Below are 26,212 nucleotides of genomic sequence, written 5' to 3' on the forward strand. Positions count from 1 at the left end.
TGCAGGACTGTAGGTAAGGGGTGCAGCAGATTAGAAAGGAGGATTGGGATATGGCAGAGAAGAGGTAACAGTAGCTGGGGGAAGATTTGTGGGTTTGTAGGCAGCTGAGAAGAGGCAGGTGGGTTGAATGCAGCGTATTCGGGGCTGCAACTGAGGTTGACATGGGTGATGGGAAAACATCCATTTGGGTAGGCTGGTGTCTGATGGCAGAGGTGGTTTGTTTGGCTGGGGCTGATTGCACCATTTCAGACCATGCCGAAAGTATAGGTTGTAGAAACTGTAGTTTTAAATCTCCCTGTCTAACAAAAGACTGAGCAGACACAATGCACTCAGCAATCACCTGTGGGGAACAGGCTGAGTGGTGCTCACAAAAATCGTCGGGATCATCTTCAAAAAGCCACACTAGGGATACAACCTGATTCACATTAAAAGGAGGAGTGAAATCATCATGGCCCTCTGGAATACAGAGAAGGGCCAGCTCAGTACAGATCTTGATCAAAGACTGCACCTCCTCAAACAATATATAACCCTGATCGACCAAGGAGTGAGCTAAATGGATAGTTGCAAACAACTGGTCACTAGACCATCCTTTCAAAGCCTGGCGGCAATAATCACCACTTTCAGAATCCAGCAGAGAAAAATAAATAACCTCATCAGCATTCATGTTTGCAACCAAACTGAATCATATTGGTTCCCCTGTGCAGCCACTTCTGGTCAGGGATGGCCCTGGTATTCTGTCATAAACCAGATGTGACCAGAACTGTGTGACTGCGACAGAGTGAACCAGACATAAATAGGTGAAAGTAAGTTTGTTAAAGTAAATGGATATAAATGTGAACACACCATCAATACAAACAGAGTGAACAAACTAAACAACCAAACAGTGATAATAAACCAACCAGCATATATAGCAAAAGGGAGTACCAGAATCGTATTCAAGCCAGGCCAGGGTCATAAACAGGAGATCAGCAGATGGGGGGCCAGGAGTAAACAGACAGGGAACAAGATGGAAGGAATTAGGCTGCAGGGCAAGGATCCAGGAATACAGGAACACATACAAACAGGTTCAGGATACAGGATACAGGAATCAGGGTTCAGGTTCAGGACCAGGATAACAGATGAACAGGCTGCAGGTCAGGGCACAAGGACAATACCAGGGCAAGATGTGTGCGCACTTTATTTATACACATCTCAATTAGAGACTCAGGTGAGGCCTGATTGCAAGAGGTAATGTTGGCCCCACACTGCCAGGAACCAGCCGCTGGTGGACGCCAATACTGCAGCCCAAAGATCACATAATACCAGCAGGGAAAGGCTCTCCTGACAGTTCCAAACTGCCTGGAGACACCTGCTGGTGGACCTCAGTACCTCAGTACTACACGTCAAATGATAGATATTACCAGCGGAGGGAACCTTTCCTGACAGGGGGTGTTTTTTTGAAGCACTTGATTAGAGCCAGAAGCTTTAGGTGTTACAACAGCGAATGAATATTCGCTATTGAAACACTGATCCTCAATCCGGCCAATCAGAAGCGGGTTTGAGACCTGTTTTCCGATTGGCGGAAAAGAGAAGAGTCTCAATTGGCCGTCAAGGAGAGGGGAGGAAATGGAAGCTGCTGCAATGCCCATGGAGAGCAGGGGAAGGGGAAGGGGAAGCCGCAGCCGCCTAGCAGGGGAAGCCCCTGGTGAAGCCCGGGAGAAGCGATGCCCACCATAGATGGGGTAAGTGCTCCAGACCTGACCGGCTGGGGGGTTACGCCCCCCCCCCCAAAAAAAAATTATCACTGGCCGCCACTGATAGCAGCCATTACTAACAATGCGGACTGAAAATATACACTGTTATTGAATGTATTAGTTTTCTTTTGGTTTATTGGTGTGTATGCTCTCTGTTCAGGCTACACTGGTGAATTCTGTGAGTCTATGGTGGATCACTGCACCCCTCAGCCATGCAGGAATGGAGCCACATGTGTGACCAGCGTCAGTGGCTTCAGCTGCCAATGTCCTGAAGGTAAGTTCCTCTGTACCAGACCTGGGCAAATTAAGGCCCAAGGACCACATCTGGCCCTTTGGATGTCTCTGTCGGGTCCTCGATGTCTCCACTGTCAGCATGCCTCTCTGAGCCTGTCAGCTTCCTCACTGAGAAAGCTGACAAGCTCAGAGAAGCAAACCTTATGGTGAATTGCAAGAACTTCGACCTCAAGTTAAAAATGACGAAGCCACGAAGCAAAGTATCACAGCTGCGGCATGTGAGCATGTGAGCAGCCTTGTCTGGCTGTTATTTTACAGTCTGCTTGGGTGGATCAGGCACCCATTTTTAGCACCCCCTGACCTTTTACCTAAAAGAGACCTACTTCATGAGCAGTTGCATCTATTATTCCTAGCTCAAGGTCTTTGTTTTCTATATGTTTACATACTTACAGAGCTTCATAGGTCCAACATAATATTGAAAAGAATCGCTCGCCCTTTCAGAACAGTCCCGGCCCCATTGGAAAATGAACTGTCCACCCCTGCTCTGTACAGTCACATCTTCTATGTTTGGTTGCATGACAGCAACACAGTATAGAAATGTTTGAGAAAAGGTAAATGCTGTCTTGTACAAGCAGCTACAACATATTGATAGAATAACTATGGGGCAAAATTAACAAGAATTCATTTATAACCCATCTATTAAGTACTTTTGATGCTGAATGGGCAGTTCAAAACAGGTATCATGTAAGGGACAATACAAACTGCCGTTCAAGAGCCACAAATGTGCATCAACAGAGCTCTTGCATCTTCCTTCTCATCCAAGCATTATTTAAGTGGATTCATAGCAGAAAGAAAAGTTAGCAACTATCCATATAAATCACATTTGTGGGAACTTTAATGTTAAATTACTGCTGTTTCCTTGGCCAGTCAGGCCCTTTCATTGCGTTAACATACAATAAATTGTGTTTTACCATAGATGAAAGGCACCCCTACACTTAAGCGCAGAAGGGGTCAACAGACCCAAACTGCAGCACACCACAACACACATATGCCTAATTATAAATATGCTACAGTATGCTACAGGTCTGGGTTTTTTGCTTGTTGTCTTGCCTTGATAGCTCATTCAAAATATTAGCTAGGTAGGCAACGAATGGTCTGACTCATGCATGCAGGTGATGAGTTATTATCCTTAATTTCTCCACAATTACATGTTAAAGACATTAGGATTCACCCTAGAGTTCTGTAACATTTATGAACCTGTTAATGAATCTAACGTATATCTAAAGCCAGCATTTTTATTTTAGTTTTTGGGTTGAATGTGGAAGGGCTTGCAGCTCAGGTTTTTATTGCTACATGTACTGTATGTGTCCTCTCTGGGGATATTCACTCCTCTGTTTGTTTTGGTGACCATTGTCACTGGGACAGAAAGTAAGGTAAAATGCAAAATCTTGAATTGTCACCAGAACAGGAGCAGAGAACAGGTGTTCCAATTGAACACCTGTTGTAATTACAACTTCCTAAAGCTAGACATAGTGATTGTACATTTACACAGTACAAGTGCATATCTCCAAAAAATATAAATGTACACCTTTTCAATCATTAATTAATCACAATGCTAAATATATCATAATGAATAAAGTGCTTCCACTGCGCAACTCGCGCATGCGCAGTAGGGAATCGGGAAGTGAAGCCGCAAGGCTTCATTTCCTGATTCCCATACCGAAGATGGCGGTGGCAACATCCGAGGACCGAGGGATGGTTCAGCCTCAGGTGCCGACATCGCTGGACCCTGTGACAGGTATATGTCCTTATTTTAAAAGTCAGCAGCTGCAGTATTTGTAGCTACTGACTTTAAAAAAAAAAAAATTTGCGAGACTCCCTCTTTAACGTAAGTCTTGCCTGTAGGTATGATGAATATCTCCTAAACTTGTGCATAGGCAGTGATGCTCTGCATTTAGGTCACACTGAATGCAGAGCACCATGCTGCAATAATGACTGCCGTGCACATGTGCAGGAAGGACATCAATGTGGTTCGCCCATTCAAAAGGCTAAAGAATGTGGACCTGAAGGGTGAAAGAGTGCCGACAATAGTGACAGCACAGCACTGGATGGCTTTGTTTTAAAAGTAATAAGATAATAAAGGCATACTAGTACATTATGATATACCACTGCAGGGGGTCATTTAAAAAACATGGTAGACTTTACTAACAGATTAAGATAGTTTTTAAAGGATAAGACACTTTTGGTGACACTGTCCTTTAATAAATCCCCCACCCTTCTGATTGCAGGCAGCTTGAGTGTCATGTTCAGGGGTCTGGCTCGAAGACCAGCTGCTATAGCAGTAGTGGACTCCCACCGACCAGCAGGATAGGTACACAGGCAGTCACCCTAGCTGATGATATGGGCTCACCTGAGTTGTGGAGTCTAAGTACTAATCGGTGTTCACCAGAGCTCCTGATGGAGATGGATTTTGCTGCGGGTTAGTACCAGGTGACGGTCCTCAGGATCGCCCCACCAGGAGGTGAGCAAGCTGGGCTCCAGTAGCAGATAAGCAGGTAAGAATCAAAACAGAAGCGTAGTCAGTAAACGAGCCAAAGGTCAGTAACAAGTAGTTGCAGATTGGGATCAGGCAGAAGCTTAGTCGAGGAACAAGCCAAGAGTCGATAACGAGTGGTAGCAAATATGGACGGCAGAAAGGAAGACAAGAGCAAGGTACTGGCTGAAGAGAGCATAATAATCTGGCAAGTGCAGAGGCATGGCTTAAATCAGGAAGTTCATAGGAGGAGCAAAGAGTTCAAGGTTCAAGACAAACAAGGTTCAAAGCAAGATCATGCAAGGAATTGTTCAGGGAACTGCCCAGCATTCCAGGCTGCACAACAAGAAGAGATGTTGCCTGACACAGGTTCTGTGTTCAAATTCAGTCTCTGACATTGGGCTCAGTGGCGTAGCGTGGGGGGTGCGGGGGGTGCCGTGGCCCCGGGCGCGACATTTAGGGGGGCGCAATTTCGTGCCAGTAGTGTCACTACTGGCTGCCTCCTCCTAATTTATTTTCCTGTGTCCCCCCGCGCTCCGCCACCATGTCTAGTGTTTGGCGCCCTGTGATTGGGCATATGGGGGTCATGTGCGGCGTGGGGCTGGCCTATCCGTGATCACAGTTCCTGAAGTCCCGCCTCCGCACATGACCCCCATTCGCCCAATCACAGTGCGCCGGGAAAAATGAATATGGCGGCCGGAGCGCAGGGGAGACGAGCACTGGAGAGTGTGAGCGCCGGGTCTTCTCATCCTCCAGACCGATGCAAGGTGAGAAATAGATAAACGGGGGGGGGGGAGAGAAGAGACAGGCGCCGTATATGTAGTGTCAGTATAGGAAGACTAGGCTGGGCAGTATAGTGTGTAGTGTAGTGGACAGTGTAGTATAGTCGTCAGTATAGTGTAGTGGACAGTGTAGTGGTCAGTGTAGTATTATGGTCTGTATAGTGTAGTGGACAGTGTAGTGTAGTGGTCAGTGTAGTATTGTGGTCAGTATAGTGTAGTGGACAGTGTAGTATAGTGGTCAGTATAGTGTAGTGGACAGTGTAGTATAGTGGTCAGTATAGTGTAGTGGACAGTGTAGTATAGTGGTCAGTGTAGTGTAGTGGTCAGTATAGTGTAGTGGATAGTGTAGTATAGTGGTCAGTATAGTGTAGTGGTCAGTTTAGTGTAGTGGACAGTGTAGTGGTCAGTGTAGTATTGTGGTCAGTACAGTGTAGTGGACAGTGTAGTATAGTGGTCAGTATAGTGTAGTGGACAGTGTAGTATAGTGGTCAGTATAGTGTAGTGGACAGTGTAGTGTAGTGGTCAGTATAGTGTAGTGGACAGTGTAGTATAGTGGTCAGTATAGTGTAGTGGTCAGTGTAGTATAGTGGTCAGTATAGTGTAGTGGTCAGTATAGTGTAGTGGACAGTGTAGTGTAGTGGTCAGTGTAGTATTGTGGTCAGTACAGTGTAGTGGACAGTGTAGTATAGTGGTCAGTATAGTGTAGTGGACAGTGTAGTATAGTGGTCAGTATAGTGTAGTGGACAGTGTAGTGTAGTGGTCAGTATAGTGTAGTGGACAGTGTAGTATAGTGGTCAGTATAGTGTAGTGGTCAGTGTAGTATAGTGGTCAGTATAGTGTAGTGGTCAGTATAGTGTAGTGGACAGTGTAGTGTAGTGGTCAGTGTAGTATTGTGGTCAGTACAGTGTAGTGGACAGTGTAGTATAGTGGTCAGTATAGTGTAGTGGACAGTGTAGTATAGTGGTCAGTATAGTGTAGTGGACAGTGTAGTGTAGTGGTCAGTGTAGTATTGTGGTCAGTATAGTGTAGTGGACAGTGTAGTATTGTGGTCAGTATAGTGTAGTGGACAGTGTAGTATAGTGGTCAGTATAGTGTAGTGGACAGTGTAGTATTGTGGTCAGTATAGTGTAGTGGACAGTGTAGTATTGTGGTCAGTACAGTGTAGTGGACAGTGTAGTGTAGTGGTCAGTGTAGTATTGTGGTCTGTATAGTGTAGTGGTCAGTGTAGTATTGTGGTCAGTATAGTGTAGTGGACAGTGTAGTATAGTGGTCAGTACAGTGTAGTGGACAGTGTAGTATAGTGGTCAGTATAGTGTAGTGGACAGTGTAGTATAGTGGTCAGTATAGTGTAGTGGACAGTGTAGTGTAGTGGACAGTGTAGTGTAGTGGTCAGTATAGTGTAGTGGACAGTGTAGTATAGTGGTCAGTATAGTGTAGTGGTCAGTATAGTGTAGTGGACAGTGTAGTGTAGTGGTCAGTGTAGTGTAGTGGTCAGTGTAGTATAGTGGTCAGTGTAGTGTAGTTCTCAGTGTAGTGGTCAGTATAGTGTATAGTGTAGTGGTCAGTATAGTGTAGTGGTCAGTGTAGTGGACAGTGTAGTGTAGTGGTCAATGTAGTGTAGTGGACAGTGTAGTGTAGTGGACAGTGTAGTGGACAGTGTAGTATAGTGGTCAGTACAGTGTAGTGGACAGTGTAGTATAGTGGTCAGTACAGTGTAGTGGACAGTATAGTGTAGTGGTCAGTGTAATGTAGTGGACAGTGTAGTGTAGTGGTCAGTGTAGTATAGTGGTCAGTGTAGTATAGTGGTCAGTGTAGTGTAGTTCTCAGTGTAGTGGTCAGTATAGTGTAGTGGTCAATGTAGTGTAGTGGACAGTGTAGTGTAGTATAGTGGTCTGTATAGTGTAGTGGACAGTGTAGTGGTCAGTGTAGTATTGTGGTCTGTATAGTGTAGTGGTCAGTGTAGTGTAGTGGTCAGTGTAGTATTGTAGTCAGTATAGTGTAGTGGTCAGTGTAGTGTAGTGGTCAGTGTAGTGTAGTGGTCAGTATAGTGTAGTGGTCAGTGTAGTGTAAAGGACAGTGTAGTATTGTGGTCAGTATAGTGTAGTGGTTAGTATAATGTAGTGGTCAGTGTAGTGTAGTGGACAGTGTAGTATTGTGGTCTGTATAGTGTAGTGGTCTGTGTAGTGTAGTGGTCAGTGTAGTGTAGTGGACAGTGTAGTATTGTGGTCAGTATAGTGTAGTGGTTAGTATAATGTAGTGGTCAGTGTAGTGTAGTGGACAGTGTAGTATTGTGGTCTGTATAGTGTAGTGGTCAGTGTAGTGTAGTAGACAGTGTAGTATAGTGGTCAGTGTAGTGTAGTGGTCAGTGTAGTGTAGTTCTCAGTGTAGTGGTCAGTATAGTGGACAGTATAGTGGTTAGTGTAGTGGTCAGTGTAGTATAGTGGTCAGTGTAGTGTAGTGGACAGTTTAATAGTCACTGTAGTGTAGTTCTCAGTGTAGTATAGTGGTCAGTATAGTATAGTGTAGTTCTCAGTGTAGTGGTCAGTATAGTGGTCAGTGTAGTGGACAGTATAGTGGTCAGTGTAGTGTAGTGGACAGTATAGTGGTCAGTATAGTGGTCAGTGTAGTGTAGTGGACAGTATAGTGGACAGTATAGCGGTCAGTGTAGTGTAGTGGACAGTATAGTGGACAGTATAGTGGACAGTATAGTGGTCAGTGTAGTGTAGTGGACAGTATAGTGGTCAGTGTAGTGGACAGTATAGTGGTCATTGTAGTGTAGTGGACAGTATAGTGGACAGTATAGTGGTCAGTGTATTTCTTAGTGTAGTGGACAGTATAGTGTAGTGGTCAGTGTAGTGGACAGTATAGTGGTCAGTGTAGTGTAGTGGTCAGTGTAGTTCTTAGTGTAGTGGACAGTATAGTATAGTGGTCAGTGTAGTGTGTAATGGTCAGTATAAGAATCAGGTAGGTCAGTACTATTGTATTTGAAGGGACTCGGGGAGTGATAAAAGTCCGCAGGTTAGGGGGGGGGGCGCAAACTACTTGCCTTGCCCCGGGTGCTGACAACCCACGCTACGCCACTGATTGGGCTTATACCTATCTTTAGCCCGGATCTAGCAATTGTACCTCTGACATGTTCCCAGGTCCCAGCTGGCCCACTTTCAAAAGCAGCCATACTCTGAGCAACCACTGAAGGCTGAGTAGGATTACCAATGATAACCCACCCAAAAAAATGAATGGGGCTGTGGCACACACGCATGGAATGAAGAACATTCTTTAATATCCTCATAATCTGCAGAAATCCCTTATGTCAGATAGCTTGCAGTTTGTGAAAGTCCTGGGGTACACTTATATATCAGCAGTCTGTATTATGTATTTGGTTTTATCCTGGAATGGGAGGAATTGGCTAGGAATTAGAGATGTTCCTCCTGTGGTCTTGAACAGGAGCTTGAGTACTTTCTTCCAAATGGAAAAATAAATGATGATAATGAGGCTCTGTGGGTGGAGAAAGCAGATTGTGGAAAATGTTTCCAGGCAGTGCTTTGCTTATTGGACATTATATAATACATGATATTTTGAAGGATTTCACAATGAACTGTAGCTCATATCTTACTAGTTAAAAAGATGGAGTTGTCGTGTGTCTTGCCAGTGGTATTTCAGTATAAAGCAATGTTCCCAGAAGTGCCTGCACACAGTTTAGCTGTAGGATGGCTTTTCTAAAAGGCTGGAAGAAAGCTGCGAGTAAAGAAAATGAAGCTTCAGAGCACTTAGATCTCTTTTCAGAGCCAGAGCTGCTGTGCACATACGGCTTTGCTTCAGATGTTAATCAAAGCTGTACCAGACCAAAGCTGTGGGCAGAGTAACCCATGTACATAGGACATAGGATTAAATATTTGATACACTTCATGTCAAATACAAACTATCTGATACAGTGACAAGCTGCACTCTGTGGATGGACCATGTGCAAAGACAATAAAACAGACATGCTTAGCAACCACCCATTCAACATCTCCAACAAAGATCTCCACTGAAAACAGTTTTTGGCTCGATGTTAATGGAATTGGGTTAAAATCAACAGCAAAATAACATGACGTCAAGCTATGTGTTTATGGGTTTACATTTTTCTGGAATCTAGGGAAGAGAATGGGTAGAAAGCTTACTATTGACAACTGTATTGTGTGTAAAATCTACTGTGTTGCCAAGAACCTGCTGAAGCATGACATTGTCTGAGTCAGGCTTCATTTCCTGCTACAGAACTTAATGTAACATTCGTTTTCAGCCAAAAACAAAAAGCAGATGTAAAATCATACGTGCCATAGCACTGTAAATTTCCTCCAGTGATATCCTCTGCTTTGCATGCACCAGAATTTTATCTTAACAAAAGTGTCAGCAATCAAGTCAGAATGGATCAAAGAGTAAACATTAATTGTCTCATTGTTCTTAATTTTCTTAATGCTTATCCAACCCTGCAGCTAATGGCCACTGCTCTCTGCAGTAAGTTCGGTAATCTCTGTATGGCGGTCCAACATGCCCCCTCCATTATGTCATCACTACAGTACTACAATCAGCAATGTTTGTTCTCTGCTAATTGCAGCACTGTAATGTTGATAAGGTGGGGAGGCATTTTGAACCACAATTCAAAGACCACGCTCCTACACAGAGAGTAATTTAGTCATTTAGAGAGGAATTTAGCTGCGGCCTCCTGCCCTGCATAAGACTTTTCAGCATTAAGAATCTTGAGACTATTAAAACTTACTCTTTTATCCTGACTTTATTGCTATCACTTTTTGTAAGGCGATATTGGGCTTTAGCTATCTCTGTAAGTAAAATGCATGAACAGGACACAGCTTTAATGAATGTGCATTGTGACAACCTTGACTCTCTGGTGTCTGTTATATCTTTATCAGGCTTTGTAGGTTCATTCTGTGAGGAGAAAGTAGATCCATGCTCTACATCCCCATGCCTCAATAACGGCAGCTGTTTCTCCACTGGGCTGTCCTTCTCCTGTCGATGTAGCCCGGGATACACAGGTCCAACCTGCGCCCAACTAGTGGACTTTTGTGCTCTGAGCCCCTGTGCTCATGGAATCTGCCGCAGCATTGGGACAAGTTACAAATGCCTTTGCATACCAGGTAAGCTAATACATAAATTCAGGCTATTAAGATATCTGTAGAAAGGCATGAAAGATAATTTGACATATCAGCAAAGACCAAATAGGAACATGATAAGTGAATGAATGTTTGAGCAGAATAGATTGACTGTTACATCTATAGCATCCAAACACTTGCTGAAATGCCCATACACAGGAATAAGAAGAGATCATTTCTTAACATTTTGCTGTTTATGTGCAGTTGATGTGCAGAATGAAGGTCTCATGAATGTCTGATCAGCTTTTAACAAACAAGTGCATCCCTGTGTATGGGTACTATTAGTTATTGAACCATACTGTAGAAAGTCAATACAGAGAACAGTGGTGATGTGCAGTAATCCCTAGCAACCAATCAGTTTTCAGTTTAAGACACATATAATTAGATCTGATTTCAAGGACAAAGAAGCACTGACTCATCATTCGTCAGCTATAGTGGACTAATGAAAGCTGATCACAAGCAAGTCCCCACGCTATCATAAGATGGTTGCTAAATGGAATAGAAGGGTAATTAACCTGTAACATGTTTTAAATATTCTGCAAATTTAAAACTTATAATATGTTTCTGGCTACCTAAAAAAAATAAATCTAAATGAGCTGCTACAGTGAATCAATGTGAAAACAAACCCCAAAAATGGGAAACTGCAACACTACACTAAAAGCTCCTATACTATAATAATTTAACATAAATATTGTTCAAACCACACAAACTAAAATAAAATAAAAACAATACATAAAATAATCCATGAAGCGAACACGACTATTCAATCAGTGGCGTTTGTTTCCATTAATTGCCAATCAGTGAAAAAGTCCACATAAATCCTTGTGATCCCCCATTATGAAAACATGCTGCCTTAACCAAAGTGATGTAGAAAACTTTCACCTTAGTTATATCCCTTCTATTATAGCAAGGATATAGTGCTAATTAGGCAATACAGCTCCGTTCCTCCTTTGGAAATCTTTGAATGTAATACAGGCAATAAACCTTTCAGCATGGGTCAGCTGAACTTCTCAAAAAAGGAAAGACAATTCAACTCCTTGTAGTGTATCTCTTTCATTCAGCAAACACATGAACAAATCCTGCTTGTGGAGTTTTCCAAAGAGGTCGTTTTTCAGGAGTAGGCGAAACTTCAAAGATAATAATGATTTCAGAACCCAATCAAGAATTTAACTGATATATTTATTGAAAACGGTTATAATAAGGCTAATATTATGAGGTTAACAGGAAGTAACCATGATAGGAAGAAGAATTAAGTAGAGAGGATGGAGAGGGGTTTAAGATAAAAACAAAAGAATATAAGGATGTGGCTTTTATTACTAATTTAAGTATCAAATTCATGTTTAGGTTTTATTTTATTATAGTATAATTTTTGTTATAAAGTATGCAGATATATTCTCATAATTTAAAAATCTTTATTGCAGTATTAAAGAGGAACTGCAGTCTGCTCACATAATTTGTAATAAAAACATCTTTGCCATTCTGAAGTTTCCCTCCAACCACTTTGCATATTATTTTATATATACTGTGATTCTGTACTTGCCAAATATGCTGCAGAAATCACCCTCCACTGAGTCTGGCTGCAACCATTTTAACTGTCAGCAGCTGAAGCTGCTGCCTGTTCACTTAATGGATTTACACAGACACACAGAGGCACACCTCCAGCTCTGCAGCTCTCATTGGCCCTTTTATGACTCACCCTTCCTTCCTGGCAAACTCTCACGAGAGTTAGAGAGAGAGCTGTGCATGATATCATAAGCCTAGGCTTTTTACCAGACATAGAAGAGGAAGTGGGGTGTATAAGGTATTTACTGGCAGAAAAAAAATGTTTTACTATCCAAGGTTAAAAGTTAAAACAACAAGGGCAGAGGATTTAATAGATGGAAAGATGAAAAGATAACTGAAGGTCCACTTTAAGTGGTCTTAGTGTGTTGTGAATTCTAGTAATTTTGTACATGAAAGATCATCTTGTCCTTGCCCCTGTGGCACTAAGGCTACTTTCACACTGAAGGAGTTTTTCAGGAGTTTTAGTGCTAAAAATAGTGCCTGAAAACTGCCTCCCATGCCACCCCAGTGTGAAAGCCCGAGTGCTTTCACATTGGGGTGATACGACACAAAAAGTCCTGCAAGCAGCACCTTTTGGGCAGTTTGGGAGCGCTGCATACAGTGCTCCTAAACTGACCCTGCCCATTAGAATGAATGGGCAGTGCTTCTGAAGCATCTGAAAAGCAATTCGGAAGGGCCGCAACACGGGCGGTTTTAATCCTTTCTTCGGCGGCTAGCGGGGGTAAAGCACTGCTAAAAAGAGTGACGCTTTACTGCTAATGCGGCCCCAGTTTGAAAGTAGTTTTTAGTATGCAAAGGTATAACATGCTCAAAGCGCTTGTGCCCAGCTAATGAAACTTTTTCTAGTATGATTTGTGAGCTAATAAATAGCTAATTTTCCTTCTTAATAAAGTTCATTTTTCAGCCTTTACATGCTCAGTGGAGCAGTGGCGGCTGGTGTTTTTTTTTTTTTGGGGGGGTGCAGCAAACAAGACCCCCCCGGCTGCCGGTGGAGTGGCACTAGCACAATTGCCACCTACCTCCCACCCCCAGGTGGCGTGACACTGCACTAACACAAATCTATCCACTGCATATAGAGGGTGGCAAGGAGAGAGGGGGCGGAGCCCGGGCGCCCCTATAATGGACGGGCCGCCACTGCAGTGGACTGTACTGATTCTACACCTTCTCCAGAGGATTTTACTATTGGCAGCTTTCCTTTTTTAAGAAGAAAAGGTTGGAAAATATGATTTGATCCCACCCTGTCTGAGGTTAGAAAGGTATGATTTGATCCCACCCCCTCTGAGGTTAGAAAAGTATTATTTGATCCCACCTTCTCTGAGGTTGGAAAAATATGATTTGATCCCACCCTGTCTGAGGTTAGAAAATTATGATTTGATCCCACCCCTCTGAGGTTGGAAAAGTATGATTTGATCCCACCCCCTCTGAGGTTGGAAAAGTATGATTTGATCCCACCCTGTCTGAGGTTAGAAAAGTATGATTTGATCCCACCCCTCTGAGGTTAGAAAAGTATGATTTGATCCCACCCCCTCTGAGGTTGGAAAAGTATGATTTGATCCCACCCTCTCTGAGGTTGGAAAAGTATGATTTGATCCCACCCTCTCTGAGGTTAGAAAAGTATGATTTGATCCCACCCTCTCTGAGGTTGGAAAAGTATGATTTGATCCCACCCTGTCTGAGGTTAGAAAAGTATGATTTGATCCCACCCCTCTGAGGTTAGAAAAGTATGATTTGATCCCACCCCCTCTGAGGTTGGAAAAGTATGATTTGATCCCACCCTGTCTGAGGTTAGAAAAGTATGATTTGATCCCACCCTCTATGAGGTTAGAAAAGTATGATTTGATCCCACCCCTCTGAGGTTGGAAAAGTATGATTTGATCCCACCCTCTATGAGGTTAGAAAAGTATGATTTGATCCCACCCTCTATGAGGTTAGAAAAGTATGATTTGATCCCACCTGCTCTGAGGTTGCAAAAGTGTCCCCAACCGATCTAAGGTTAGAAATGTGAGATTTGTTCCCACTATCTCTCTGAGTTCTATGTTAGCAGCCCACGAAAGGCACAGACACAGCTGGCAACAGAGCACAGAGTAGATCATAAGATTAAGTGGGGACAGCCGTGCCTGCTGTACTGACAATTTTGTCTTTTTAGGGGTTTTGCAACCCCTAGTAGATTCTCTGCAGTGTACAGTTAGTAAACCGCTGACAAATCCAGCTGCAAGAATGTTAATGTTGAGGAGACACTGTCACCAACTTTAAAAATGCAGGTAAAAGTACAGAAATGTCAAGTATTTTACTTCCAATACATTTTTATTTTATTTTTCAGCTAGTCATATTAACGATAGAAAGTTCCTCTCATGCTCTTAAGTTGAAAAGTCAAGTATTTTAAAAAGCTTACTTGCCATGTTTTCCTTTTCATAAACATTTTTTTATTGACTTAAGTTGTGCCTCTGAACTTGCTAGCAAATTTGACTACTTCATGAATAGTCAATTCCTAGCACAGCCTCCTCCCTCCTTGCATGGCATTGCCCACATGTCTTCTGGGAATGTCCAGTTACCGTTAATGCTGGCCCAGCTGCTCTGCTCCTCCACCCACTTTCCTACAATGTTCTTAACCTATGATGTAGCTGCCGGGGAATGAGCAAAGAGGCATAGTATAGAGCAGTGATGGTCAACCTATGAGCTAAAGGGGGCCTCAAATACAGCCCAACACCAAAGGGCCGCACATAATAATCAATACATGTAATGCTTGAGAGATCTATCATAACTACAGACCTAATAGAGGAAATGAGGGTCAGAGAGTGTGGACACGCTACATTTCTGGCTGGGGATATGCTGCAGAAGACAGTATGAAACTGCAAACATGTTACATGAGGCTTGTACAGATCAATGCTATTACCCGATTCAATGTTCCCACAACTTACCAGTACTACAAAAAAAACCTTAAAGTGTTACTAAACCCACAACAGTAAAATCAGTTTGTATATGCAGTAAAGCACGCTTGATATACTCACTGAGAAACCTAAGGGGTTAATCCTCTGCATTGTGTAAAAAGGCTGTTTGATCCTGTCTTCTCTGATCCTCACCTTCTTCCATTGTCCCCAATCCATCTCCTGATAGAACAGAGGCTAGGGGACAATCTCCACATGCTCAGTTTGATGTGTAATGCTAGAGAGTTGTTTTTTTTTTCTTGGGAGAGTGCATGTGTTCAGCACAGGGTCAATCAGCACTGTCCAGACAGAGGGTCAGGGGTCCTGCAGCCTCATAGGACAATCAGGGGAGAATGAAAACTCCTCCTACAAGCTTTAACCAGACACTGATAGAAGTCACAAGACTGCTATATACTACCAATGAGAAAAGGTCTTTAGCAGTTTATATTTACTAAAATAATTGAATTTCCATGTTCCGTGTGCTCTGGGAGACCAGATATAGTGAATGCAAGGTGCTGGGTTTAGTAACACTTTAACAATAGTTTTGGGTAGAGTCGATCTTATATAATATTAAGGTTTGTGATGTCCAAATGCTTAAAGGTTTCTGTTCTTGTACCTTGAAAATGCTTTTCAAGGTACAAGAACAGAAACCTTTAAGGCATCCTATTTACAAATCCCTAGGTTGCAGTATCATTATATAACCAACACATATGCAACTAATATTTGCTTTTTACAGCATTTAAATGAAAAATCTGGATCTACTCCTACAGGCTTTGAGGTAGATTTTATTACAAATCCAGTATGTGGGTAGAGACTTAGCAACCAGGTCCCATTAATAAAAGTTGCAGTGTGATATTTGTTGTGCTTCCTACGCACACTACTCCGCTATTATTTCATATATTAAATCAGTAATGCTGGTATTTAAGCTTCAGTAAGAATTCTGTTTCTAATAGCAATTTGATCACCAACTATACTGCAAGCTTATTAAAGCTACTTGTCGTGTTCAGCTCAACACAAAACGAAGCCAAGTCCTCTAGTGCAAATTGAGCACCTGCAGAGAAGCAAGGACCACTTTGAACATAGATGAAACAAGATGAGCAGTTCAAAAAATGCTTGGGTGAAAGGTGAAGTTTACTGCCTAAAGTATTGGAGCATACACATGCCAAGTAGTAAAATGAAAACGTGCATTAATATTCAACTGAAATTATTATTACAGGCAAAAAGAACTCCAGGCAAATACAGTGCTGTGAAAAAAGTATTTGCCCCCTTCCTGATTTTATATTTTTTTGCATATTTCTCACTCTTAAATGATTCATCTCATCAAACAAATTTTATCATTACACAAAGATAATCTGAGTAAATCCAAGATGCAGTTTTTAAATTATTATTTCATTTATTAAGGGAAAAAAGCTGTTCAAACCTGCCTGGCCCTATGTGAAAAAGTAATTGCCCCCTCCCATGCTGAATCATAAATGAATTGTGATTAACTACAATTTTTTGGAAAGCTGAGTTAAACTTCACTTGCCACACCCAGGCCTGAATACTGTCAGACCTGTTGAATCAAGAAATCACATAAATAGAAGCTGTCTGACAAAGTGAAACACACTAACAGATCACAAAAAGCCACACATCATGCCTAAATTTCCAAAAAAAATCAAGAACAGATTAGAAACAAAGTAATGTACATGTGTCGGTCTAGGAAGGGTTTCAAAGCCATTTCTAAGGCTTTGGAACTTGGGAGAGAGCCATTATCCACAAATGGAGTTAACTTGGAACAGTGGGAAACCTTCCCAGGAGTGGCCGGCCTACAAAAATTACTCCAAGAGCACAACGATGACTCATCCAGGAGGTCATAAAAGAACCCAGAACAACATCTAAAGAACTGCAGGCCTCACTTGCCTCAGGTAAGATCAGTGTTCATGATTCAACAAAAAGAAAGAGACTGGGCAAAAAAGACATCCATTGGAGAGTTCCAAGGCCAAAGCGACTGCTGACCAAAAAGAACACAAAGGCTCATATCACATTTACCAAAAAACATCTTGATTATCCCCAAGAATTTTAGGTAAATATTCTGTGGACTGATGAGACAAAAATTTAACTTTTTGGAAGGTGTGCATCCCGTTACATCCGGCATAAAACTAATACAGCATTTCATAACAAGATCATCATACCAACAGTCAGACATGGTGGTGGTAGCGTGATGGTCTGGGGCTGCTTTGCAGCTTCAGGACCTGGATGACTTACCATAAATTAATTCTGAGCTCTACCAGAAAATCCTAAAAGAAAATGTCCGGCCATTAGTTCATGACCTCAAGCTCAAGTGCACTTGGGTTTTGCAGCAGGACAATGATGAAATCACGATCCGAAACACAACAGCAAGTCCACCTCCAAATGGTTCAAACAAAGCAAAATTTAGGTTTTGGAGTGGCCTAGTCAAAGCCAGGACTGAAATCCATTTGAGATGCTGTATTATGACCTTACACAGGCCGTTCATGCTGGAAAACAATTCTGCAAAGAAGAGTGTGCCAAAATTGCTCCACAGCAATGTGAAAGACTCATTTCCAGTTATTGGAAACGCTTGATTGCAGTTGTTGCCGCCAAGGGTGGCACAACCAGTTATTAGGTTTAGGGGGCAATTACCTATTCACATAAAACCAGGCAGGTTTGGACAGCTTTTTTTGCCTTAATAAATGAAACCATCATTTAAAACCTGCATTTTGTATTTACTCAGGTTATCTTTGTGTAATAATAAAATTTGTTTGCCATGTAAGTGTGACAAATGTCCAAAAAAAAATAAAAATCAGAAAGGGGCCAAATACTTTATCACAGCATTGTATGTTGCAAAACAAAAATTGTCTTTAATGTCAATGTATCTACTGCTAGTATAAATTCTTGAAATGTGTCTTCATCTAGGCAGCAGAATAGACAAAGGGTGGAGGTGATGCACTCGGAGTCAGTGACAACTCTACAGCATTACGCAGTGCTGATATTCTAACATGTTTCAGGCACTGTTGGCAAGGGGGAGGTTTTAAAAGCTCAATTCCAGCTTGAGCAAAAAATGCTTAATTGGATCTCCAAGCAACCCATAAACATAAAAAGCAGCTCTGGCTGCTATACTCACCTCCTCTCTTGAGCTGCCTCTCGCACACTTACCTGTGTACTGATCCTTCATTGCTCTTCTTCGAGGTTGAATTATACTCATCATAATTCAAACCACTTTCTATGAGCCTAAGGCATTACAACTAAAGGCAAAACTTTTTTTTTTGTTTTGGACAGAGAGAAGGTGGATTAGAACATCCATCAATTTGTATTGCTGTCTGTGCCCCCATCAGGGAGATCCACCCTCTCTAATTGTCCTGTTTACTGTTATCATTGAAAGTGAAAATAAATGAAAATCACAAATTTTGGGTTGTTCTCAGAAAAGGAGTAGAGGGCAAATCTTTCAATGGGGACACTAATTCTGGTGACCTGGGGGATCCCAAGGTATTCCTTTAATCTGCAGAGATTTCCTCTCACTTCCTGTTTTAGCTATGGGACAGGAAGTGAAGAGAAATCTCCCCAATGGGACACAGATGGCAAAAAATTATTTGACACTGATTAGGATCCCCTATTACTCTGTCCAAAATAAAAAAAAAAAACATTTTATCTATAGTCCTACTTTAAGGCTTCCCCTGCACTTGACTCAGGAGAATGCTGCAGCGAGTTGTGGCACATATTTTTGTGGTGCTGCCCTCCGCAACAGTAAGGATCTGCCTCACCACTGGAGGAGGAAGTGTGTGAAGATAGAGATCTATCTATCTATCTATCTATCTATCTATCTATCTATCTATCTATCTATCTATCTATCTATCTATCTATCTATCTATCTATCTATCTATTTATTATTATTATTATTATTATTATTATTATAATACTTATTTTTTTTTTAAAGCTGTGAGGAAAAGACCCAAGTCCATCAGTTCCTGTTATCTCCATAAACTGGTGTTTTGTCAGTTCTAATCTCTGATATGTAAATCACTATAGATTTATATTTTATAACTGCCAACATTTCTAGTGTTTTTATCTTTATTTTTTTGCTGGTAGGTTAATTGACTCTTGTCTCAATCAGCCCTGCCATGTGAGGTAAGGATTTTAGATTGTAAGCTCCTTGGGGGCAGGGACTAGTATATAAATCACTAGATAAAGTGTTTGTGTTATGTAAATACCTATAACAGATAGAAAAAGTCTGTAAATATTTCAAGTGTTGATGCGCCATAGTAAGAGTACATTCTTGTTGCTAACTAGTTCTCATCTCAGAAAGTTGGGAGGTCATTGACTTCTCATTTACATATTTATTTTTTTGAGCAAATCAAGGACGATTTTTGGGTCTAAGGATATTCTCTGCTGTACTAGCAGCTTGTATTTCATGAAAGAAATCCTAAACTGACAACCTGAGAAGTTTGCCAGTGAAATCAAGGACTTTTCAAAGATCTCAAAGCCCAGTATTCTGTTTTGATCAGACCAGCAGGAAGCCAGATGCATTAAGATTTCTGTCTGATTTTACCGTCAAACAGAATAAGTCCATAGTCTTTTGGTTTCCCCGGAAGGCGCTTTGACCTTGAGTGACCTTTTTATTCTCAGTTGACTTCTGAAAGTGACAGATTTTTATTTTATTTATGACATGATCATTAGTTTTATATGTAATAGGAGCACATTTTAGCTACCTGAGAATTTATATGAATTTATTTTAGCTATCGGAGAGTTCATATGAACACTGTAAGAGCATTCCTGAGAAAAAAAGCATAAAATTAGAAGAAGCTATTATAAAGCAATATAAAGATGATGGAGGGAGTCTCCAAAATTGAAGGAAAGGCCATTACATTTAAAGTATAGGACTTCCCTGTATTAGTGGATGAAGTACAATAGCTATTATACTGGGTTCCAATAGTAATTATAGCAGTCATTCACTAAATCCTCTATTCATTTATTTATATGGCACTGATCTAGAAGAGTAGAAGAGTAACGCGACACATACGGTAGATTATTGATAAAATGAAAAACCTAAATAAATATCAGCAAGTATGTAAAGGATTCAGGCATAGACTCCATGGTTTATATTCTTAGTTAATTAGAGACTGTAGGCTGACAGAGATGTCACAATGAGAATAGTACAATATAATTTAAAGTGGTATTAAACTCAAAACCAAAAATTTTATATATTGCAGATTACCAATCAGCAGATGTGGTAACTGCATTCATTTTCTTTTTTTGGCTTTTCCCCCTCTGTTTTCACCTAGTGATCTGGCCAGTAGCACACCTCCTGCATTAGAGTGTCCCCACTCTGGATGAATGAGCACAGGGGGCACCTATGGAGAGCATCATTGTCAGTCTGGGGGGAGGGGAGTGTTAGATGTACTAGCAGATTTAGATACACTATGCTAACATACTTTTGCTAATAGGTGTCCCTCGTTCTCAAACTCAAAAAGTTGGGAGATATGAAGCACCCCAGTGGTAAATGGTTTGCATCAACAATCTAACTGATACATATGCAGGAGAGCTTGTTCTGTTGAAAAACAGACTTACTAGCTGGATCACCAGATGAAAATATAGGAAAGCCTAAAAAAGAAAATGAATGCAGCAATCTCTTCTAAGAACTGGTAAGCTGCAATATAACAAATGTTTGCTTTAGGGTTTAATACCACTTTAAGTTTTTTCCCTTTATTTTCACCTGGTGATCTGGCCAGTAATTCACTCCCTGTCTTAGGCTGGATTCACACCTATGCATTTTTAGTGCTTTTTGCATTTTGCAGATTTGCACTACAGCCCATTTACCATGGTTTCCTATGGAACACGGTCTGTAGAGCAAATCTGCAAAATGCAAAAAGCACTAAAAATGCATAGGTGTGAATCAAGCCTTAGGGGGTCCCCACTTTGGATGAAGGAGCAATAGAGAACCCTTTGAACAACAGTCTAAATGTGTCAGTCTGGTGAGAGGGTAGTGTTAGATGCATTAGCAGATTTAGATGGACTTGACCAACAAATCAAAGCCAAACTCCAGCTATCACTTTTTAATTATTTACAGTGACAATTTTTTTTTTCCTTTTTGGATCAAGGTTTTTCATGAATGAATAAAACCTGATCATTTTAAGTAGGGTTGTCCCGATACCACTTTTTTAGGACCGAGTACAAGTACCGATACTTTTTTTCAAGTACTCGCCGATACCGATTACCAATACTTTTTTTTTTAATGTCACGTGACAGTGTTTTTTTTTTTTTTTTCAGTGCTTTCTTTTTTTTTGGGGGGGGGGGGGGGGGTGGGTGAACGGTGTATGTGTGTGTGTTTTTTTTTTTTTTTTTATTTACAATTTTTATTTTTTACAATAATTTTTTTTAATTCTTTATTGCAATATGTGGTTTTTTTGTTTTTGTTTTTTTTTTTAATCAGCCTTGTTGGGGGGCTTTGGTGAGATATCAGGGGTCTTAACAGACCTCTGATATCTCCCCCTTGAGACAGAGAAAGAGACAGAGGATAGAGATTCCCCAGTCCCTTTCTCTGCAGCCTCAGATGCACTGAAAATGAATGGAGAGAAGACAGCGGCTCCTCTCCATTCATAAACTGACACATCGTAATCAAAGGAGATTACAATGTTTCAGTTATGTGAATGGACAGAGTCAGCTGACTCTATCCATTCACAAAGGAAGGAGGAGGAGGACAGCACAACGGAGGGGGAGAGCGGAGGGGGACAGAGAAGGAGAGGGGGACAGCAGAACGGAGGGGACAGCGGAGAGGCACAGCAGAACGGAGGGGACAGCGGAGGGGGACAGAGAAGGAGAGGGGGACAGCAGAACGGAGGGGACAGCGGAGGGGGACAGAGAAGGAGAGGGGAACGGAGGGGGACAGAGAAGGAGAGGGGAACGGCAGAACGGAGGGGGACAGCGGAGAGGCACAGAGAAGGAAAGAGGAACGGCGGAACAGAGGGGGACAGCGGAGGGGGACAGAGGAAAGGAGGGGGCATGGAGGAGGATGCAGTGACAGTCAGCGGTGACCGATCACCGCTGCATGTCACTAAAGCCGCTGGGGGAGAATCTTGTAACTCCCCCACGCGCCGATCACAGCTGTCTTCTAGGTATCGGGGGAAGCATCGGGAGCATTTGCCCGAGTACAAGTACTTGGGCAAATGCTCGGTATCTGTGCCGATACCGATACTAGTATCGGTATCGGGACAACCCTAATTTTAAGCACCCCTGACAGTGCTAAATGGTTTGGCTCAATTGCTAAGGGCTCTTTGACATTGGCGGCAGTGTCTACCACTCTCTGAAAAGCAAGCAATGTGATGGGTGCCTTTTCAATTACTGTATCGGTTAGATTGTTATATAGTTGCCAGGCATTCAGGAGGTGATCCTACCATCTCCTGAATGTTTTTTTTTTTTTTTTTTAAAGGAAGTCTATAGATAAAAACAAACTGTGAAGCCCTGACTAAAGTGGAATAATGTCCTTGCTATAGGTGTAGACCATTCACATACCTCCTGATGCCTGACTGGTATAGGATGTTGCTACGTCTTTGCTAATAGAGGCCTAGTTGTTACCACTCATCTCCACCATCACATGAAACAAACTCTTTAAGCTTGATGAATGCGCAAAAACACTTGTAAAACACCTGTAATATGCCTGAAAAAGGAATATGAATTAGAAGCCATAGTGGACTTTCTCACAAGTGTCTAGGCTTACTCTCTTAGCCTCACAAGAGCCAGCATATCAGGAGTCAACCTAACCTTCCCACTCCTGGTTCTCATTACTAGATTACATTGATGTGTCATCACGGTTATGTTATGCAGGGACTATGTGCAATGAATAAAAAATGAATGGATTCCTGGAAGTAAATGCTACATGAATCATCTGCCCTTACTCAAAATGGCCACAGCCAGAAATGCTAGGGGGTGTTTTCAAAGTGATTTCTCAGCAAAATAAAGCGTCGAGACATGGACGGATGGGGAAGGTTGCTTTAAATATTAAAAATGAATTAAATAGTATTTTTGGTTTGTGGTGCTCAGATGCAATGTAGTTCCACTTTAAGGTGCACTTTTCTGGTGGATGCACACAGGCATAATATTATAGAAGGGAGGCACACACTTGCATATGCTTAGTATGTTGAATTAGTTTTTCTATGTGGGTAGGAAATATACATCTTTTTAAAGAAGCAAAACTAAAACAGTTTTTGATTACTTTGATTTGTTAGATGGCACATTATTTACTAGGGGAGAGGGAGAGGTATGCATCTTTGAGTCAAGCAATGTGTAATCTCAATTCTTATTCAGGTCTGTACAACACAGCAGTAAACCACCTATTTGAGAACCATCTGCTGTATTACCATCAGTAATACCATCAGTATTACAAATATTTAGACTCTGCATTCTTTATGTATATTGAATATTTACCTGACTATAAATAACACACACAAAAAGAGAATATATGGAAATGCACTATGCCATCAATTTAGTAAAAATATAAAAAAAAAAAAAAAACCTGTAATAAAAAATGATCAGCACTAGATTGTTCCATAAATACTGTTCCTTCCCTGTTATTATACAGTTGCTTTTATCAATTTTAGAGATAGTGGGGGATGTTTAAAATACGGTGACCAGATGTCTCCAGCTTCAGTGGACAGTCATAAATTTTATGAGAATTTTTAAACTTTACCACCTCAGCACTGGAGGGTTTTACCCCCTTCTTTTGCACTGTGCTCACTTAACTGGCAATTGTATCGTCATGCATCACTGTACGCAAATTACACTTTTATATTTTTTTTTCACACAAATAGAGCTTTCTTTTGGTAGTATTTGATCACCACTGTGTTTTTTATTTCTTGTGATATAAATGAAAAAGGACCAAAAATTTTGAAAACAAACTATATTTTCTTCTTTCTGTTATAAAAACATATCCAAAAAATGTAAAAACTTTTTGTAAAGTAGACACTCTGAGGCATTTAGTAAGAGGAATGGTGAGTTTTTTGAAGTTGAAATTTTTTGTCACAATTTTTCGGAAAATTACAAAATGTAATCTTTTCTTTTTCTACATTTTTTTTCATACTGTCACCAGTGCAGTAGTGTCATCATATGGTGTGGTGGTGATCAGGGATACTGACTGGTGACAGTATGCTAAAAAAAACAAATAAATACATTTATTTCATTTTTAAACTTTTTTTTTACATTTCATTTTCTTTCTTTCTTTCTTTCTTTCTTTCTTTCTTTCTTTCTTTCTTTCTTTCTTTCTTTCTTTCTTTCTTTCTTTCCTATTATTTTATTTATTTATTTTTTTTTTACAAACTCTCACCAGAGTAATTTAGTGCAATATTTTCAACTATCATGAATAGGTGTGATTACTAGTGATTTGTAATTGGCTATGGCTAATCACATGATACAGGTTGCTGTTATTGGCCCAGGTACCATGTTATAGCCGTAGGCCAATTACAGATCATTCTGCAGAAAACGCAGCTGTTATGAGTTAAGAATTCATAACAACTTTATTGAAATTGTGATCCTGTGATCTGGGACACAGCGGTTGCCTGAGCCGCGTGATGCCCCTAATCCAGACCAGGCTGGATGACGTAAATGTGCTATGGTTTGATAAAAGGGAGCTCCTTTCTGCCCTGAAACATCCCCTCCACTTCCTGTCTTCACCCAGCCGTGGGAGGTGCTCTTTTGGAGCAGCTACCATATTGCCACTTCTGGAAGCAGCTGATGCTTATGTTCCAACCTGAAGCCTGACAGCTGCACTTCCTCAAGAACTCTGCTTCAACCAGCCACGTGCCTGCCGAGCTCTGAACCCCCATGGTGATCCTATGAAGGTCTATATGGGTCTATGACAAGCCTTGATCTACTTTTATCTACTGAGTGCATTTTAATTGTTTTTTATGCCTTTTTAGGTAAAAAGGAAAGCCTGGGGCTTCCCCAAGCATACCCCTCACCAGAAGCGGAGGATTTTGGACTATCCCAACTATTTAGGCGAAGATATATTTAAAATAAAATGTATTAATAGAAAAGCATGATTAAAAACAATAGAGTGTAAGCCATATTCACAATACAATCAATAGTTACAGCCTTGCATGATGTTTTCGAAGTTGCAGAGGAAATGTTGATGAACCCCAATATTGACATGGGGTACCAGATATAATGAATCTTGGCAACAGTTCTCTACATGTTTCGCAGCATATACTGCTTCTTCAGGAGAAGCCAATCATTGTTATCTATAGGGTACATCATATTCATAATTCCATGTATGAATGACCAAAACAAAAAATCAATCATTACATTTGTATTTTTAATATATAATGTAAGGTTATTGTAAATTTTTGGGGGAAAAATCATACATTGCTTACCTGGAAGAGCTATGGCTGCCACACAGCACAATAGAGGCACCCGAATGTAATTCCCCCCACGGCGGACACGGGAGACACTGGGGAACGCTGGGTCCTAGATTTCCAAAATTACTGGATAGTATAAACTATAATCCATTATAGAAAATGGTTGAAAACATAAAAGATATAAATAATGAGAATAAACAAGTAAAGAAGAAAGCAGAGAAAAGAATCTGAAAAAACGAAAGGGAAGGAAAAAGGAAGAAAAAGAGGGGAGTAGTAGGGGGAAGGGGGGTGAATAGAGGGAAAGGAGAAGGGGGAGGGAAGAATGAAAAGGAAGAAGGAAGAGGAGGAAGAGGGAAAGGGGAGAAATGGAGGAGAGGCCCAGGCAGCTGCAGGGTAATCCATCTTAGCAACATTTATGTGATTGGTCTGGAGCAGAAGGAGGGAGAGGAGGAGTGTGTCTTCCCCCGGCTGTGTCCAGGATTATAGATGATGTCACGTGCTTATATCACATGTCTACCTGGTCCCTACCCTCTCGGCTTGTGTAGACATTTTTGCCAGAAGTAAGGATATGGATTATTTGGCGCCTTGCTTTTCTTTGTGATGGAGACCAGCAGTGCATAACTGGTCCTGGAGCCAATAAGTCAACACTATACTAGGGTACAGGGCTGGAACAAGGGGGTGGGTGGGCATCCAGGGGGATCAGCTACCCTGTGCGCAGTGTTTTAATGTAGGGGGGAGGGGGGTGGGGGAATGCCATATGGCTAAGTAAATCAGTAGCAGTAGACGCCAATAGTATTTTGTGACTTTACTATACTGATCTGGATTGTGGCTAAATATGGGTGCAACATGAAAGATGGTCAGAAAGATGGACTTGTCTTTTGTCTTGCGTTAGTGTACGTGGCCCAGCCAAAATCAGAAGGTGTGATCTGTTTTGACGACTGAGTTGCCTGCTTCGA

At 41.4% G+C, this 26,212-nt stretch overlaps 1 protein-coding gene across 1 annotated transcript in view; it reads left to right on the forward strand.

Annotated features, from left to right (window-relative positions):
* The window catches only part of DNER (delta/notch like EGF repeat containing), a 360,320-nt gene that overhangs the window by 291,027 nt on the left and 43,081 nt on the right, over nucleotides 1-26,212 (forward strand). The window contains exons 7-8 of the mRNA XM_073625661.1: nucleotides 1,894-2,007; nucleotides 10,190-10,414. Of these exons, the coding sequence (XP_073481762.1) occupies nucleotides 1,894-2,007; nucleotides 10,190-10,414 (339 nt within the window). The remainder of the gene's footprint in view (nucleotides 1-1,893; nucleotides 2,008-10,189; nucleotides 10,415-26,212) is intronic.

This window comes from Aquarana catesbeiana, linkage group LG04 (genome assembly GCF_042186555.1).
Source record: "Aquarana catesbeiana isolate 2022-GZ linkage group LG04, ASM4218655v1, whole genome shotgun sequence".
NCBI lineage: Eukaryota > Metazoa > Chordata > Amphibia > Anura > Ranidae > Aquarana > Aquarana catesbeiana.